Consider the following 18660-nt stretch of genomic DNA (forward strand, 5'->3'; position numbering starts at 1 on the left):
TGGACAAGTCTTTGTGTGAACATGTTTCATATGTTTTATCAAGACTAAAATTATAGAACTGAAATTGCTGGATTACATAAAAATATGTATTTAACTGAATAAGACACTGCCAAACTGTTTTCCAAAGTGATGGTGCTTTTTTTTTTTTTTTTTTTTTTTTTTTTTTTTTTGAGACAGGGTCTTGCTCTGTCACCCAAGCTGGAATGCAGTGGTGCAATCTTGGCTCACTGCAACCTCCATCTCCGGGATTCAAGCGATTCTCCTGCCACAGCCTTCCAAGTAGCAGGGATTACAGGAACCTGCCACCAAGCCCAGCTAATTTTTGTATTTTTAGTAGAGATGGGATTTTGTCATGTTGGCCAGGCTCGTCTCAAACTCCTGACCTCAGGTTATCCACCTGGCTACCAAAGTGCTGGAATTTCAGGAGGGAGCCACTGCGCCCAGCCAATGGTACTATTTTTAATTCTTGCTGGCAACATATGACAGGTTCAGGTATTTCACATCCTTGCTAACATTTGGTATTTTCATCCCTTTTTTATTTAATCCATTTGAGTGGGCAAGTAGTTGCATATCAATATGGTTTTAATAAGTGTTTTCCTGGTGACTAACGCTATTGAGTATCTTCACATGTGTTTTATTGTTTATTTGTGTATCTCCTTTGCCCGCTGTTTCTATTGAATTCTCTGCCTTCTTATTTTTGAGTTATAAGATGTGTTAGGACATTCTTGCATTGCTATAAAGAAATACTTGAGATTGGGCAATTTATAAAAAAAAAGGGGTTTAATTGGCAAGGTTCTGCAACCTCTACAGGAAGCACGGTGCCAGCATCTGCTTACCTTCTGAAAAGGCCTCACAGAACTTTTATTCATGGCGGAAGGCAAAGCGGGAATTGGCACATCAAATGGCAAAAGCAGGAGCAAGAGAGAGTGAGGGGGGAGGTGCTACACACATTTCAACAACCAGATCTCACAGGAACTCATCACCATCCTGAGGACAGCACCAAGCCACGAGGAAACCGCCCCCAAGACCCAAACACCTTCTATCAGGCCCCACCTCCAACACTGGGGATTACAATGCAACATGAAATTTGGGTGGGGCCAAATATTTAAACTATATCATAAGACTTCTTAATACATTCTGGAAAGCAGTCTTTGTCAGATGTATGTATGGCAAATATTTTCTTCCAGCCTGTAGTTTTCCTTTTCATTGTCTTAATATCTGTTAAAGAGCAAAGATTTTTATTTTGATGGAAAATATACTGATTTTTATGCTATGGTTCATGCTTTTTGTGTCCTATCAAAAATTCTTTGCCTATTCAGGGTTATAAGCATGCTCTCTTTTTTGTTTGTTTGTTTGTTTGTTTTGCTGGAGGTTTTATAGTTTTTGCTTTCAAGTTTAGGTCTATGATCCATTCCAGGTTAATTTTTGTGTTCAGTGTGAAGAGTTAAGGTTCATTTCTTTGTTAAGTGTTTGACAGAATGAAGCCATGTCTGTCCAGAGGTCTCTTTGTGGGAAGATTTTTAAACTACACTTTCAGGTTTTTTAATAGGTACAGGACTATTCAGGTATTCTATTTCTTTGTCTATGCATTTTGGTATTTGCATCTCTGGTAGGCAGAATGACCTCCCAAAGATGCCCATATCTTTGTCCCCTGAACCTATAAATGTGTTACTGTACATGACAAAAGGGACTTTAAAAATGTTATTAAAGTAAGGGTCTGGAGATGGGAAGTTCATCCTGGATTATATGGGTGGATCCAAAGTAACCACAAGTCTTTGTAAGAGGGAGGCAGGGCCCTATTCAACAAATGGTGCTGGGATAACTGGCAAGCCACATGTAGGAGAATAAAATTGGATCCTCATCTCTCACCTTACACAAAACTCCACTCAAGATGGATCAAGGACTTAAATCTAAGACTTGTAAAAATAAAAATTTTAGAATATAACACTGGAAAAACCCTTCTAGATATTGGCTTAGGCAAAGATTTCATGACCAAGAACCCAAAAGCAAACGCAACAAAAACAAAGAGAAATAGGTGGGACTTACTTAAACTAAAAAACTTTTGCACGGCAAAAGGAACAATCAGCAGAGTAAAAAGATAACCCAGAGTGGGAGAAAATCTTCACAATCTATACATCCAACAAAAGACTAATATCCAGAATCTACAAGGAACTCAAACAAATTAGCAAGAAAAAAGCAAACAATCCCATCAAAAAGTGAGCTGAGGACATGAATAGACAATTCTCAAAAGAAGATACACAAATGGCCAACAAACATGAGAACATGAGTAACATCACTAACGATCAGGGAAACGCAAACCAAAACCACAGTGTGATACCACCTTACTCCTATAAGAATGGCCATTATCAAAAAATCCAAAAGTAATAGATGTTGGCATGGATGCAGTGAAAACGGAAAATTTCTAACTGCTGCTGGGAATGTAAACTAGTACAACCATGATGGAAAGCAGTGCGGAAATTCCTTAAAGAACTGAAAGTAGAATTGTCATTTGATCCAGCAATCCCACTAATGGATATATACCCAGAGGAAAGTAAGTCGTTATATGAAAAAGATACTTGCACACGCATGTTTACAGCAGCGCAATTCACAATTGCAAAAATGTGGAGCCAGCCCAAATGCCCATCAATCAATGAGTGGATAAAAAAAACTGTGGTATATGTATGATGGAATACTACTTAGCCATAAAAAGGAATGAATTAATGGCATCCACAGCAACTGAGTGGGATTGGATACTATTATTCAAAGTGAAGTAACTCAGGAATGGAAAACCAAACATTGTATGTTCTCACTCATAAGTGGCAGCTAAGTTATGAGGATGCAGAGGCATAAGAAGGATAAAATGGACTTTAGAGGCTCAGGGGGAAAGGGTGGGAGTGGATGATGGATAAAAGACTACAAATTGGGTTCAGTGTATACTGCTTGGGTGATGGATGCATCAAAATCTCACAAATCACCACTAAAGACCTTACTCATGTAACCAAATACCACCTGTTCCCCCAAAACCTATGGAAGCAAAAAATTTAAAAAAAAAAAGCCAGAGACGGGATGTGACCAGAGAAGCAGAGGTCAGAGTGATGTGATTGCTGCTGCGAGCCAGAAGCCAAGGAATACTGGCAGCCGGAGGATGCTGGGAAAGGATGGAAACAGATTCTCCCCTGGAGCCTGCGGAAGGAGCACAGTGCTGTCAATACCTCGATTTCAGCCAAAGGAAGCCCAGTTTAGACTCTTGGCTTCTGAAACTGTAAGATATTAAATCTGCGTAGTTTGGGGTCACTGTGTTTGTGGAAATTTATTACAGCTGCAAATGGAAACTAATACAGTGTCTTTCAAGAAATGTATCCATTTCATCTGCATTATCAAACTTGTTGGCATGAAGCAGTTCCTAACACTTTCCAATTAACCTTTTAATGTTTATAGGCTGTGTCGTGATGTCCTCTCTTTCATTCTTGATACTGGTAATTTGTATATATATATATACAAATTATATATATCTATATATGTATCTATCTATATATATATGTATATCTATATATATATATAGAGAGAGAGAGAGAGAGAGTTTTTGCTCTTGTTGCCCAGGCTGGAGTGCAATGGCACAATCTCCGCTCACTGCAATCTCTGCCTCCCAGGTTCAAGCGATTCTCCTGCCTGAGTCTCCCGAGTAGCTGGGATTACAGGCATGCGCCTCCATACCAGGTTAATTTTGTACTTTTAGTAGAGACAGGGTTTCTGTATGTTGGTCAGGCTGGTCTCAAACTCCTGACCTCAGGTGATCCACCTGCCTCGGCCTCCCAAAGTGCTAGGATTACAGGTGTGAACCACCGCGCCAAGCCAGTAATTTGTATATTTTTTTTAAATCAGTGTGGCTAGATTTATCCCTTGTTATGATATTTTCAAAGAACCACTTTTTGGTGTCATTTTTCTCTATTTTTTGTGCATTTTCTATTTCATTGGTTTCTACCGCTCCCTTAACTACTTCCTTCCTTCTACCTAGTTTTGTTTCCATTTGCTTCTCTTTTCCTGGCTTCCGAAAGTGGGAATTTAGAGTATTAATTTTAGACTTTTCTTCTTCATCAATTTAAGCACTTAGAGCTGTAAAGTTCCTACCAAGTGATGCTTTTGCTGGAGCTCACAAATTTTGTTTTCATTTTCATTCAGTGCAAAAATGTTGTAATTTCCTTTGTTATTTAAAAGTGGGCACAAAAGGTGGACTTTGGTGCTTGTGACTCGGTTGACCTTGTTAAGAAGAGCGACTGAGACATGTCTCAATCAATTCCAGGTTTAATTAGCCAAATTTGAGGACTTGCTGAGCACCCACACCCCTTTCTCCCCTCTGGCCTCATGAAGCCTCTGCTTAAAGAGGGCTCCATGTCCGTCTTTAGCATCTCAGGGTGAGTTAAATCCCCGCCCTCTAAGGGCATTTTCATGTGAAGCTTTGTTCTCTGTGACATAAGGGGAGAGGGATGTTTAGAGGAGCTGGGGAAGGAGACCCCAGGGGATTTCCTTGTCCCCACAGATACGTCTCTCCACATAGCAAAATACATGCAAAGCACCCGGCACAGTGCCCAGCACACAGTCAGTGCTCATGAAGCATCTGTTCCCTCTGCCCACTGCAGTGGGTACAAACAACACACAGGGTGCCAAGCTTCAGCTTGGTGAAGAAGACGAGCATAGCCCACGTCCCAGCTCCCGGGCTTTGTCCTCTGTGTCACAGCTAAAGGCTAACGGCAGATCTAGTGCCAATATTGCTTGTGCTGAGGATGGACCAGCATGTCCTGTGCCCGGTGGCCCCCAGAAGTGCTGCTGCCTGCCTGCTGCTTCTCTGTGTCTCCAGCCCCTCCCCACGTGCCTCACCAAAGCCCACTCCACCTCCCTCCCCTCCCAGTCCTCCTGGAGCTCCCACCTGTCATCTTTCCTTCCACTGTGGGGCCGGTGGCATCTGTAGGCCTCCCTGAGAGAGAACTGCCCCTACCCTGCCTGAGATGCTCAGAGCCAGGGCACTTACTAGTGCTCAGTTCTGAAAGGATGAACTGGGATCTTTTCCCAATGCTGATGCCCTCTGGGGTCTGAGGATAAAGATGGAGGGAGGCACTGAGCTGAGCTCAGACAGGAAAAGGAAGAGTTCGTGGTCCAGAGCTAAAGAAGACACAACCCGGTGAGCAGAAGACCCTGTCCCAGCAGGGAAATCCGTGCCCTGGTGTAGGAGGGTCTGGAGCTCAGAAGGGATTCAGGCTCAGCAGGGACTCAGGCTCAGTGCCCTCTGCTCAGGAGAGCAAACCCCTCTAGGTGAGGCTTCCTGTCTGTGTCTTTACTCCAGGGATCCAGTGTCAGAATCAAGGGCAGCATCAAAGTAGGATGCCAGGGACACCTCAGCTATGGCCAAGCAAATGCCAAAGGCCCAGCTGTCACAGCTGTGGGTTGGCAGGGAGCAGCCTCTTCACGGGCCCACTCTGCCCTTTATGGACTCAGGACCCTCCGTCAAAGTTGGCTCTTTCAACCCTCAGAGCACCGTCTCATCTGCTGCTTTATTTGTGACTCACAACAAGCCTCTGAGTCAGGCACAGCATATGTCACTCCAATTTCATAGAAAGGGAAACTGAGGCATGTGTTGGGCTAAGTGACTTGGACCAGACGGTAAGTGAATTAGGGTCAGGACTCAGATCTCCTTGGATCTATACCAAATGCCCTCTCACATGGAACCCTCACCCTAATCTTAACACTTCAGTGGCTCCATGGCTTCAATGGCTATCACAAGAGTATGAGCCTACAGCAATTGCATGCATGTTCACGTGCGTGTGCACCTGTGTGTGCGTATGTGCTTGTGTGTGCATGTGTTTCTGTGTGTACGTATATGTGCGTGTGTGATGCTTTACTTGATGAGGGAAGGGGGGAAGGGCTGGCTAGCAGGTCTTGATGTTTTTCTCTATCTTGAACATTGTAGGTGCCACTCCCGGGAGAGCCAGGCAGCCATGGTGGGTCAGGAGGAGACGTCTCAGGACGAGACCTGTGAAGTGAAGATGAATGATGACAGGGAGGCCTGCAGTGAGCCCAGCCTGCTCTCCACACAGAAATGTGAGCTCTTCTGCCCTCTGCCCAGGCTGACCCAAATGTGGGAACATATCTGGAGAGGCAGAGGCAGGTCCCTGAGATCCCTCCTCTGGGAATAATTTGCGGGAGAAGAGGAGATCACATAGAAAACATCTGCACAGCCTCTGTCATCGTCTTAGAGGAATGGGAGCTCGCAGCACACACACACACACACACACACATACACACACACATACACACACACATACACACACACACATACACACACATACACACACATATACACACACACATACACACACAAACACACACATACACATACACACACACACATACACACACACACACACACACAAAACGCCCTTTTTAGTTTGGCCTTTCCTGACAAGGAAAACTTCTAAACATAGTTTCTTAAACTTTTTAGCTATAACCAACAGACATGAGTATATTTTCTAGTGAGACTCAGTGCAACATACATATATTGACAAGTGTTTCACGACACTACTTATAATAAAGCTGCCCAGAAGAGGGCACTGGTGGCAAATCTAGGCCCGAGACTTTTTTGTCCTTGCTGGAATTTTTGGAGGATTTTAGCTGCAGATCTAGATCCATTAGAATGTGGTGATATCCATTTGGTCTGCTATGACTGGCTCTTAAAAGAATAGTACAGCGTAGCATAGCATAATAAAAACTATCAGTGTACATCAAAGCCACAGAGATAAGTGCTGTGCTGTGAAACACTTGCTAAATTGCCAAAGATGTATGTATCTAGGGGGTCTCCTTGTGAAACGTCTTTGTGACTCTGGGTGGAATTCACAGAAGATTGAGACACTGTTTCAGAAGCATTCCTGAAAGAACTTTAGAGTGAAGAAGGACTAGCCTTTTAGGTTTTTTAAGAAAGGAAAGTGTAGGCGGGGTGCGGTGGCTCACGCTTGTAATCCCAGCACTTTGGGAGGCCGAGGCGGGCAGATCACGAGGTCAGGAGATTGAGACCACGGTGAAACCCCGTCTCTACTAAAAATACAAAAAAATTAGCCAGGCGTAGTGGCGGGCGCCTGTAGTCCCAGCTACTCGGAGAGGCTGAGGCAGGAGAATGGCGTGAACCCGGGAGGCGGAGCTTGCAGTGAGCCGAGATTGCGCCACTGCACTCCAGCCTGGGTGACAGAGCGAGACTCCATCTCAAAAAAAAAAAAAAAAGAAAGAAAAGAAAGGAAAGTGTAGCTGGAGGTGGTGGGAGGGGGTACCAGGCCCCCCGCTTGGGGGCAGCCAGGCCAGCACAGCATGCAGCTTCTCGGGGTCCAGTGCTTTGGGTAGGAAGAGTAGCAGAGGCACCTCCTTTTCCCCTAATGTAGAAAGAAGACTCTAGTGAATAAGGAAAAACATGGAAATAGTTAATACCTAGTTCTTAGAGATGACACCAAAATAACAATTCATAGAAATAAAAACTGACAAAGTGAACTTCATGAAAATGTAGGCCTTTTGCTCTGTGAAGGATCATATTAAGAGGATGAAAAGACACACTACAGACCGACTGAAAATAACCACAACCACATATCTGACAAAGGACTTGTATCTGGAATCTATGAAGAACTCTCAAAACTCAACACATTTAAAAAAAAATCCCATGAGAAATCAGACAAAAGACATGGACAGACATTTCACCAAACACAGTAGCTGAACAGAAAATGTGCACATGTAAATATGGTCGGCACCATTGGCCATTAAGAGAAATGCAAAATAAAACCACAATGAGCTATCACTATGCCTGTTAGATTGGATAAGATAAAAAAAAAAAAAAACAGCCAAGTGCTAGCAGGAGTGCAAGAAAACTGAACATCTCATACATCGCTGGTGTGACTGAAAACTGGTACAGCCACTTTAGAGAAGAATTTGGCAGTTTCTTAAAAAACCAAACATGGGCCGGGCGCGGTGGCTCACACCTGTAATCCCAGCACTTTGGCAGGCCGAGGCGGGCAGATCACGAGGTCAGGAGATTGAGACCACGGTGAAACCCCGTCTTTACTAAAAATACAAAAAATTAGCCGGGCGTGGCGGTGGGCGCCTGTAGTCCCAGCTACTCCAGAGGCTGAGGCAGGAGAATGGCGTGAACCCGGGAGGTGGAGCTTGCAGTAAGCTGAGATCACGCCACTGCACTCCAGCCTGGGTGACAGAGCAAGACTCCCTCTCAAAAAAAAAAAACCAAACATGTACTTCCCATGTGACTCAGTAATTGTACTCTTTGGCATTTACCCCAAAGAATGAAAATTCAGGTTCACAAAAACCTGTACATGCATGTTCCTAAGAGCTTTATTCAGGATAGCCTCACAGTGGAAACCACCCAAATATCTTTCAATGGTGAAGGAGTCAACAAACTCTAGGATATCCATACAAGAGAATACCATCCAGGAGTAAAAAGAAATAAACTACTGATACAGGCAACAGCGTGGAGGATCATAAGAGCAGGAAGCTTGGTGAAAAAGGCCAGGCTTACAGAAGGTTACACACTACACGGTTCCATGTACATAACATCCTCCATATGACAAAACTAGAGATGGAGAACAGAGAACGGATTTGTGGCTGCCAGAGACACAGGGGCAATGTGTGGGGATGTGACTGAAAAGGAGAATCACAAGGGAGGTGAGTTCCACTCAGTGATCAAACAGTTCTATGGCAATGGCAGGGATGGAGATGGTTACAAGATACGACACGAGATCACCTTGCGAAGAACACACACACACACACACACACACACACACACACACACTGCATATAGACACTGAAAGCTGCATAAGGTCCATAGTCTAACAAAGTCTGTAGTCTTAACAATAGTCAACCAATGCCAATGCCCTGGTTTTCTCTCTACTACTTTTGCAACTACCTGTGAATCCACAACTATATCCAAAAAAAAGTTAAGAAGAGAACTAGCAGATAGCAGCAACATGATGATTGATTAGCGTCAGCCCAATGCCCATCCATAGGGGACTGATCAAATAAACTATAGTCCGTCCACACAATGTATGCAACAATAAAAAGTAAGGAATATATTTGCCACCTGGTGTGCATAAGTGATAAAAGCAAGATTCAGAGCACTTGGAGAGACTGCACTACCTACTGTGTGAGAAAAAAAGGGAAATCAGAATGTACCAGAAACACATATTTGCTTCATTCCACAATAACAATGGCAAGGACAAATCAGAAGCCAATGAACACGGTTCTCCCTAGGGGTGACTGAGGAACAGGTTAAGAGGATCCAGATAGGAGCAAGACTACTCTGAGTTCAACTGTAGTTGTAACTTTTTAATTATGTAAATCTTTACATCACCGATATCTTCTATTAAGAAAGGAGAACAGAAATTCTAAAATTTAACACAAATTTTAAAATCTACATTATATCAATTTCATGCTGTATCCACACAGAAAATGATTACCTCAGTAACTTCTGAACAAAATACTCTCTGTACCCCTGAGTGATCTCAATTCTGACAACAAAAGAACTGCAAAGAAAACTGAAGCTTCATGTGGTAAGTGGGGAACAGGGTAATCAAGAAAAGGCCAGAACATCACATTGACCTTAGCATAAAGTGAGCCAAATCTCTAAAAACACAGCCAAGCCAATTTAAACATAGGCAAACTGCCTGAACCTGAACTTCACTCCTTTGAGCCAAGTACTTTATAAACATTGTCTCAGTTGCAGAACAGCCGCATAAACCAGGTACTACTCTTCTCCCATTTTCCCAGAGAAATTGGAGTAGGGAGAAGTGGTATAAGTCCCCAAGGCCACACAGCTAACAGGAGAAATAGACTCTGGACGTACAGGGTACAGAAGTGCAGAGCCCATGCTTCTAACCTTTAATTCCTTGGAGGGAGCAGAGAGAAGCTGAGACGGGAGGTGGCCGCAGCCCTGGCTGAAGAGCAGAAGGAAGAAGGGAAAATTCTCCTCCAAGGGAGCAGACCAGCATTGCTTAGACCCTAACCCTGATCACACTTCTCTCAAAGCTCTGTGTTCAAGCTTCCTCCTCGGGTTGATCTCTTCTCCCGCCCTTGACTGCTCTGTTCTCAGCTCTGCCGGGCTGACAAAATTCAGTCGATCTAAAACCCAGAAGATGACCTTGTTTGAAAGAGGGTCTTTGTAGATGAGATCAAGGTAAGGGGAGCTCACAGCGGATTAGAGTGGGCCCTACCTAGTCCAATAACTGCTGTCCTTATTAAGAAGAGAACACACACACACATCACACACATCTCACACACACACACACACACGAGAATGTGCCCTGTGAAAATAGAGGCAGAGCTTTGAGTGATGCGTCTACAAGGCCCAGAACAGAGGGTGCCAGGAACCAGCAGAAGCCAGGAGAGAGCCATGGAGCTGATCTGCCTCAGAGGCTCCAGTAGGACTCACCCTGACAACACCTTGACTTTGCACTTCTAGCCTTCAGAACTGAGACAATAAACACCTGATATTTAAAGCCAGCCAGCTGTGGCGTGTTATTATGAGAACCCTAGCAACCCACACACCAACTTTCAAGGGTCTTATCCCACTGACCTCCAAGCAGGCCTGGATCGGTGTGTCTCAGTTCTGGAAGCTCCCACGAGCCTGCAGAGAGACCACGGGGACTTCCTGAACAGTGACTGAGGAGGAAAGAGGGACTCAGAGTATTGCTCCAATACTGCCCCTCCCTCCTCCCTTCTGCTGGGCTCTCTCTCTCCCCCAGGAAGGCTTCCCTGCTAAATTCTGCCCCGCAACTTGTCCCTTACATTTCCAAGTGCTGCCTTCCCGCTCTGAACTTGAATGGAGTCCTCTGTTTTTTGCACAAGAGCACAAATGTCTGCCTGGGATATAGCTCATCCTACTGGGCTGGGACTTCCCTGACACAGATTCCCCCAGCCCTGCATTCCCCACACCCTAGGCTGTGCTCATTCTGGAGCTCTGCTCCTGGTGCGTGCTGTTTGGGTCAGTAGCAATGACTAGGAGGTCGCTGGCACCAGGGAAGAAAGAGGGCTGGCCTGGCCATCTGGAGGGCAATCACAAACGCCAGGACAGGGCATTTCTCCCACTTGCCCTTTCATGAATAATGTGAACCTCCCCAGAAAAAGTGAGCATTTGCCTTTAAACCAAAACCTTATCAAGAAAGTAGGCGATATGCCTGGAAGGTCTCCTACAAGATAGTTGTGGGCCTGAAAAGTGGCAAGAAGCGTGAAAGAAAAGGAAAGGCCGCACTCCGTAGAACGACATCCTCAAAAGAAACCCAGCTCCAGACTAAAGCCAACCTTGCTGGGCAGCCGGGATTCCCAGGCTGCCCCAAATACGAGGAAGCCCTGTCAAACGCCCGCCTACCACCACCAGAACCACACGAAGCCAACAGTCCCCGAAGAAACCAAACTCTTTCATAAATAGTAGAACATTCTGTTTCAAAAAATTCTTAATATCCTCGAAGAAATCCAAGCAGCTATGGCATCAGTCAAATGAGAACAACCAGTCAAGATAAAGGAATACTCAGACCGCAGGAAGGAGTTCCTAGGAGGAAAACAGAAGAATGCAGATGAAGACAGGAAATCCCTGCCCTCCCTCCAGGAAACCCTGGTGGCCCTGCAGGAAAGGGATTCAGTCTCCTACCCCTGGGTTCCCTGCAGTGGCTCATCCATGGGCCTTGAGGAAAGTCATGCCTGCACCTTCCAGCCTGGATTCAGCTATATGACAGCTATAAAGGGAGCGAGTCAGCCAGGCACGGTGCTCCCTTGTAATCCCAGCACCTGTAATCGCACCTGTAATCCCAGCACTTTGGGAGGCCAAGGTGGGAGGATCACAAGGTCAGGAGATCAAGACCATCCTGGCCAACATGGTGAAACCCCATCTCTACTAAAAACACAAAAAATTAGCTGGGCATGGCGGCGCATGCCTGTAGTCCCAGCTACTCAGGAGGCTGAGGCAGGAGTATCACTCGAACCCAGGAGGCGAAAGTTGCAGTGAGCCAAGATCGCGCCACTGCACTCTAGCCTGGGCAACAGAGCAAGACTCCATCTCAGAAATAATAATAACAATGAAATAAATAAAGAGAGGGAGTCAGTGTCCACCTTTGGGCCAGAAAATTCCAGGGGGACAGTGTTCATCAAGGAGTGCCCCACGGAAGAATGATAATCTCCTGGGTGGAGGAGAGGCTGCCTCACCTAGCAGCCCCTTCCCCTGATGAGGTCTTCCTTTTTATTTTTCTTAGAGACGACAAGAGGGCCTTACATAAAACTTCCAAGCCTGCAGCCTCTCACCCTCTCAAAAACAATAACAGTTGACAGCCTTCAAAGAGCGCATTACCACACCGGCCTCTCCCTCTGTGGGTCTGGACACCCCCTTCTGCATCACCTCTGACGGGGGCAGGCAGAGCACACTCCAGGAGCAGGAGAGAAGGAGCTCTGTTCTACCACCCAGCTCCGAGAGCGGCAGGAACTTCCTAAGATCTGGGATGAGACAGAGGTGTGACCAGAGATCCAGGAATGCCACTGAGGACAGGGGGCTTCATATTATAGAGAGGGATGCCAGAGGCCAAGGGATAGGCGGGGGCCACACTCTTCCAGGGTCCTCCACCCGCAAGAAGAGACGGGAGCCACAGGACTCTGGACTGCATGTCTGCCCAGCATGGAGTGTGGCCCACATGAGCAGATCCACCCAGATGATGTTCCAGAGGGACAGGGAGGCTTCTCCCCTCCTCACCCAGAGGAAGGACCATCCCTCAGCTCAGAACTCCATCCCTTCCACAGTCAGCCCCACAGCCCAGCCCCACTTCTCCTCCCTTTCAAACAAGCCCTCACCATCCAGGATCTGCAACATCTTGGGAACCTCCCACATGCACAGCTGGCCCACATTCGAGTTGATGACGGGGTGCAGGGAAGCGATGGGATGCGGAGCATATAACAGCTTTGGGTGTTTTTTTCAAATGCCTTTTCTCTGCAGGGCTTCAGGCAGAACAACTGAACAGCCAGAGAAGCAAATGGGAGGCAGAGAAGAATGAAGGCAAAGAAGAAAATTAGAACAAACCCATAGCATGGTAGAGCCGAAGCTGAGCCCTCCCATTCTTTTCCACCTGCTGAACAAGGTCCCCAAAATGCCCTCAGATGCTACCTCCTCTGTGACGCCCTCCGTGACTCCTGGAGGCCAAGTTATCTATTGCTCTGCTAAGATCCCATTGCACTTGTTAGTACGTCTGTCACCTTTAACTATGAGTGGTGAGGTTACTCCCAGGTTTGTCTCCCTCACTAGCACTGTGAACCCCTCAAAGGCAGGTGTATATCCTGTCTCTCCACGTGTTCTTTATGTCTGTCACAGCACTGGGAAAATTAAGAAACTCGAAACATACTTGCTGAGAAAAGGAGGTCCAGAAAGGCAAGGAGACTTGTCCCAGGTCAACAGAGAGAAGCTCACAACAAGGCCATACAGAGGAGATAGGTAGGCCCTCCCCATGTCCTCTCCCTCCCCCTTTCCAGTCCTACCACTATGTGCCCAGGGCCCCCACTCCAAGCCCGTCGGCCTGCGGCGCATCTTCCCAGGACCCCGTGACCCTCGGCCCTCCCTCCTCACTCCGTATCTGGCATCAGGCCTGGAATGGAATGGCCCTGGGCTACTGCGAGCTGATTGGATGGATGACACCATGTCCATCTCAGCACCACTATCCACAAGGTGGATCAGGAGTCTTTGTGGGGAGATGACCTTGGAGGGTGAGTTAAAGAGAGGGCAACAGAAGAGGACACAGTAAGAGTGAGCTCCCGGGAGCCCACCTCCAGCCCCCACCGGCACCGCCCATCAGTTCTTCAGAGCAGGAGCAAAGGCAAAGAGGAAATAAGCATCAGTGTCCATGCTGAGGCCTTGTGACATCTCCACTCAGCCTAAAGACCACCACTGCATGTTCCACTCACCTCGTGCTTATAGATATATAAATAAATTTTTAATCATTAACTTCTATATTACAAATGCTAAATCAATAGATTTTGTATATTCATTAGTATTAGCTATGTAAACACTCAAGTTACCTGCAGGTAGAGAAATATTTATTTTTTCCGTTCCAAATTATTATGCTTTTATTCCTTTTTCTTGCTTTATTCTAATGCCTGGGACCTTCAGAATAGAAGTGATAGGGGACTACATTCTTGCTATGTTCATAAAGTTATGAAAACAGCATTCAGTCTTTCATTATGCACTACAGAATTTAGTTGTAAAATTAAAATAAAATTTAGAACTTTATTGATTGTCATTTCCAGAATTTTATAGAAATCTAATTATGAAACATGTACTCTTTTTTGTCTTATTTTTCTACAGAGCATCATTATTTTGAGATTCATCAATGTTGCTGTGTATAATTAATTCATTTATATTTCTCAGTATGTTGCTCATTTCCTTATATTGTTCACTGTGTTGCACAGATATAACAGAACATTTCACCTGTTCACCTCTTGATAGACATTTGGTTTATTCCAGTTTGGGCTACTACAAATAAAGTGGCTATAAAAAAAAAAAAAAAAGACAACCACTGCATCTTCAGCTTTAACAACAGTGACCACACCACCGAGGAAGTGCTGAACAGACACCCTCACCCCTTCTCTAGCCTCACTGGGTTTAGAGGTCAGGGATGGGACGAGTATAGAGCCAGGCTCAGAGCCGGGGCAAAAAGAGGACAAAGGAGCAGGACTGTCAGCGCAGCCGTGAGTTTGTAATTAACAAGAATGCTTTTCCACCTGGATGCCGGTGTTGTGAAAAGAGGACTAAAGGTGACAAGGAACTGGTTCTAAGGTGGTTCCCTTCCAGAAGAGGCTCCTTTTCTCCACTGCCAGGGGCTAATTGCCTCAGGCTGCTCCCCGACCTTTGACCTTCCCCTTCCCATCCCGGCCCTGGCTCAATCTGTGGCCTCATCCCCACTGCAGAGCTGTTCCCTCTCCCCATCTCACACCCTTGCAGGGCCTCAGCCTGCCCCCACTGCCCTCCATGCCTGCAGCAGCTGGAGCCTTCCTGGCTGCCCGTCCCCGTAGACCACCCAGCCTTGTACTCACGCCTGCCATGGAAGCTGCTGAGGTAAGGGTGCAGCCCCAGGGAGTGGGCCTGCAGAGCCACCTTCCTGGCTGCCTTGCTGAGGACCATGAAGGCCGAGATGTTGCTTGGTTGGCATAGAAGGTTTATGAGTACCGGCAGGGACACCTGGCAGGCGACACGCAAGGACCTCAACTCCAAGCCCAAATCAGTCCCCGTCATGAGTTCTCCAATCCCACAACCTTGGATCCCTTTCCTGGAGGGGCAGTAGAGGCCTGCACACACAGCCCGCTCTTCCCATGTGCTCATAGTGTCTCTGACTCCATCTCTGACTCTCCCTCTCTCGCTCTTTCCTCTCTTACCTCTTATTGCTAAAAGGTAACCAAGGTCCTTATGAAAATCACTATAGGCTGGATAAAGAAAATATGGCACATATACACCATGGAATACTATGCAGCCATAAAAAAGGATGAGTTCATGTCCTTTGCAGGGACATGGATGAAGCTGGAAACTATCATTCTCTGCAAACTAATACAAGAACAGAAAACCAAACACTGCATGTTCTCACTCATAAGTGGCAGTTGAGCAATGAGAACACATGGACACAGGGAGGGGAACATCACACACCAGGGCCTGTCGGGGAGTGGGGGGCTAGCGGAGGGATAGCATTAGGAGAAATATCTAATGTAGATGACGAGTTGACGGGTGCAGCAAACCACCATGGCACGTGTATACCTATGTAACAAACCTGCACATTCTGCACATGTACCCCAGAACTTAAAGTATAATAAAATAAAGAAAGAAAGAAAAGAAAATCACACTAGGAAGGACGTGCTTAAACAGAGGGGCTTCTTAAAACTTGAAATTGTGCGACTTGTCATCGGCTTCGCTGGGGAACATTCCAGAGGAGAGGAAATGTTAAAGGTCAGGAGACAGGGCTTGCTTGGAGGGAGAGCAGCTGTACCTCCAGGAGGAGGGGAATTCACAGTCCTCCTACAGAAGGGGCAAGTGCAGCCCAGAGAGCAGTGTACTCATGGTCCACAGCTAGAAACTGACCAAGGGACTCATGGTCCACAGCTAGAAACTGACCGAGGGACTCATGGTCCACAGCTAGAAACTGGCCGAGGGACTCAAACTCAGGTCGCCAGAGTCACCTTCAATGCCCGTCTTTTGCTCCACTGAGTCACGTCTCAGAGGAGCCTCAGGCCTTTGAGCAGAAACAGATGGAGATCAGAAGGGGAGGAAGAGACACTACAAGGGGCTAGATGGAGGGAGGGAGGAAGAAGGCAGTCCAAGGGGGCAAAATAGTGATCTTGGGAGCCAGGGGAGGAGGAAATGGAGAGGACTCTTTGGCCCTAACTGTGTGTACCATTTGTAGAATCTCGGCACACGTCTGCTGGGCATTCTTCTTCATTGTGGAGAAAGAAAAGAAAGGATCAAGACCTGGAACGAATGCCAACTGAATCTCCCAGGTAGAGGCCTCCCCCGGCCCACTGATCGGGGCGTGGATGCCAAAGCACCTCCCTGTCAGGCCAGCCAGGCCCCTATTCTGTGTCTCTGCTCCCACCCCTGCCCTTCTCTGACCCCTGCCCCTGGCTCACTCCACCCTCGGTCCCCTCACTTGCAGCAGGTCCTGCTCACTGAGGGCTCTGGCTGGCTGAGCTCAACAAGGTGGTGGATGATGATGTTCCCCTGGGGCAGAGTCAAGTGGCTGTGCTGCCCCGGCGTCTCGATGAAGCTCAGCAGGGCCATGTGCACCTGTGGGTCACAGACCAGCACATGCGTGACAGGAAGGGGCTGCAGGATGGCCTCTTGTTCCAGGTGAGCACACAGTGGACCACAGTGGGTCAGGGAGGTCTTCAAGGACCTCGGGCCTCCTGATTCCAAGTCCACTGTGACTCTTCAGTGGGCGCTGTGGCTGTGACAGACCACCAGTGACTGGACCTGCCCACTTCTGTCCTCTGCTCTGAAGTTCCAACCCACTCCAGCCCCGTCATCCTCCTGGAGAACTCCAAGCACTTACTTCCCACGCTTCATGTGCCCGCAGATACTGAAATTGGCAGGAGTGTTGGTGGAGGGGAATCCAAGTAAAGGAAAGGTCTCGTGTTTTGGCCTTTGTAGGGAAAGCCAGGAACCGACCTGGCGAGTCCTGAGGGCCCAGCCCTCAAGAGCCTCCTGTGACCCTTCTGGAAATCGGGCCCTTGTTTTTCAGGCTGAGGCATTGTTCTCCATTTAATACTCCAAACCAGCATGCCCTGCTGCAGCCATCCCAATGCACTGTTCTACACCATCCAGAGCTGGGAGTCTCTGCTGCTTGCACCCCTGACTGCAGAGCTTGTTAAAAACACAGCTTCTCAGGTCCCACTCCAGCCATGAAGCCCAAGGCCTTCTCCTCCCAAGCAACCTGTGGGTTCTTGGCGCCCGAGTCAGTGTCATTTGGAGCTCTGTGTCACCCCTGAGAACACAACAGTGTTGCCCACAGAACAGGCTCAGAAGGGGGCATTTAGGCACCACCTCTCCACTTCTCAAACTCCTCTCTGGTTTTAAAGAACCCAAATGGAACTGAAGGGCAGGGGTCTGAGCCTGAAGTGGCTTGGTGAGGGTGCCTTCCTACTCATTCCCCATCTCCCTCCTCTCTCCATTTACACGACATCAGGGCCTCAAGAAAGCAGTTGCCCTCCCAGCACAAACATGCGGCCTCTACGCTCACAGGTCTCTGATCTTTCTGTATCAGCAGAACCACTGAACTCATCACCTCCTTCTTCAAGGTCTCCCTCTGGGGCACTAGAGAAAACACAGGCCTGCAGCTGGAGGTCAGCCTCGTCCCCGCCTCTGCTGCCTGGGGAGACATCAGATGACAGCCGGGCGGGAGGAACGCCAGGTACAGTCCTGGCCATCAAAGGCCAGGTGGAGTCTCCACAGGCATCTCAGCCATCCCTGCGCCTCCAACCACACTGAAACCCACCAGCCTGGCCGGTACTTTCCACAGGAGGGCATTTGAGCCCCACCCCTCACCAGTCTCCATGACTGCCCCACAAATCCGCCTCTCCAGCCAAGCTGTCCTCTCCACTGTCCATCTCAACCTTTCCAAACTCGGCTGTTGCTCCTCTCCCCTGTGGCCTCCTTGTCCTGACCCATGGTCACAGTCTTCTCTCCGCTTTTGGCCCGTCCCCTCTGTAAAGCCCACCCCAGCTCCCCTGACCTCCCCCTGCTTGCCTTCCTGTCGGCATCGCCGCTCCCGTCTAAGCAGCCCAGTGCACGTTGTCCCGCACTGTCGCTGTGTGGACAGCCTCACCCTCCCTACCCTACAGTGAGCTCGCTGAGGGCAGGGGCTATCTTCTCTATGTGTATTCTCCATGCCTGCCACAGTGCTTAGCACACAGCGAAAGCTTAACATCCACACCTGATTGGAGGTGAAGCCTGCTCTTCCAGGCAGTAATCACAGATAAACCACTGTAAAACCAGCTGCAGAGTAGGCCCTGTTCTCAACACCTCACATTTATTCACTCCACCCTCACTAAAAATCCCTAAAGGAAACAATTATTTTTACCTCTGTTTTTCAAATGAGGAAATAGAGGCACAGA

At 47.4% G+C, this 18660-nt stretch overlaps 1 protein-coding gene across 1 annotated transcript; it reads left to right on the top strand.

The window, feature by feature from the left end:
• Positions 1-4331: 4331 nt before the first annotated feature.
• LOC116472528 (voltage-dependent L-type calcium channel subunit alpha-1C-like) lies at positions 4332-14286 on the top strand. Its single transcript, XM_032159304.2, has 3 exons — positions 4332-4412; positions 5963-6093; positions 13013-14286. The coding sequence occupies exons 1-3, from the start codon at positions 4363-4365 to the stop codon at positions 13087-13089; spliced, it is 258 nt and encodes an 85-aa protein (XP_032015195.1). The 5' UTR covers positions 4332-4362; the 3' UTR covers positions 13090-14286.
• The last annotated feature ends 4374 nt before the right edge of the window (positions 14287-18660 follow it).

This window comes from Hylobates moloch, unplaced genomic scaffold (assembly GCF_009828535.3).
Source record: "Hylobates moloch isolate HMO894 unplaced genomic scaffold, HMol_V3 SCAFFOLD_8, whole genome shotgun sequence".
Taxonomy (NCBI): domain Eukaryota; kingdom Metazoa; phylum Chordata; class Mammalia; order Primates; family Hylobatidae; genus Hylobates; species Hylobates moloch.

Bases quoted from the DNA above. Each gene is read 5' to 3' on its own strand.
- LOC116472528 (XM_032159304.2), top strand. From the start codon at position 4,363: ATGAAGCCTCTGCTTAAAGAGGGCTCCATGTCCGTCTTTAGCATCTCA. The intron at 4,413-5,962 runs GTGAGTTAAATC...TGAACATTGTAG, and splicing joins TCCGTCTTTAGCATCTCAGG to GTGCCACTCCCGGGAGAGCC. The intron at 6,094-13,012 runs GTGAGCTCTTCT...TTTTCTCTGCAG, and splicing joins CCTGCTCTCCACACAGAAAT to GGCTTCAGGCAGAACAACTG.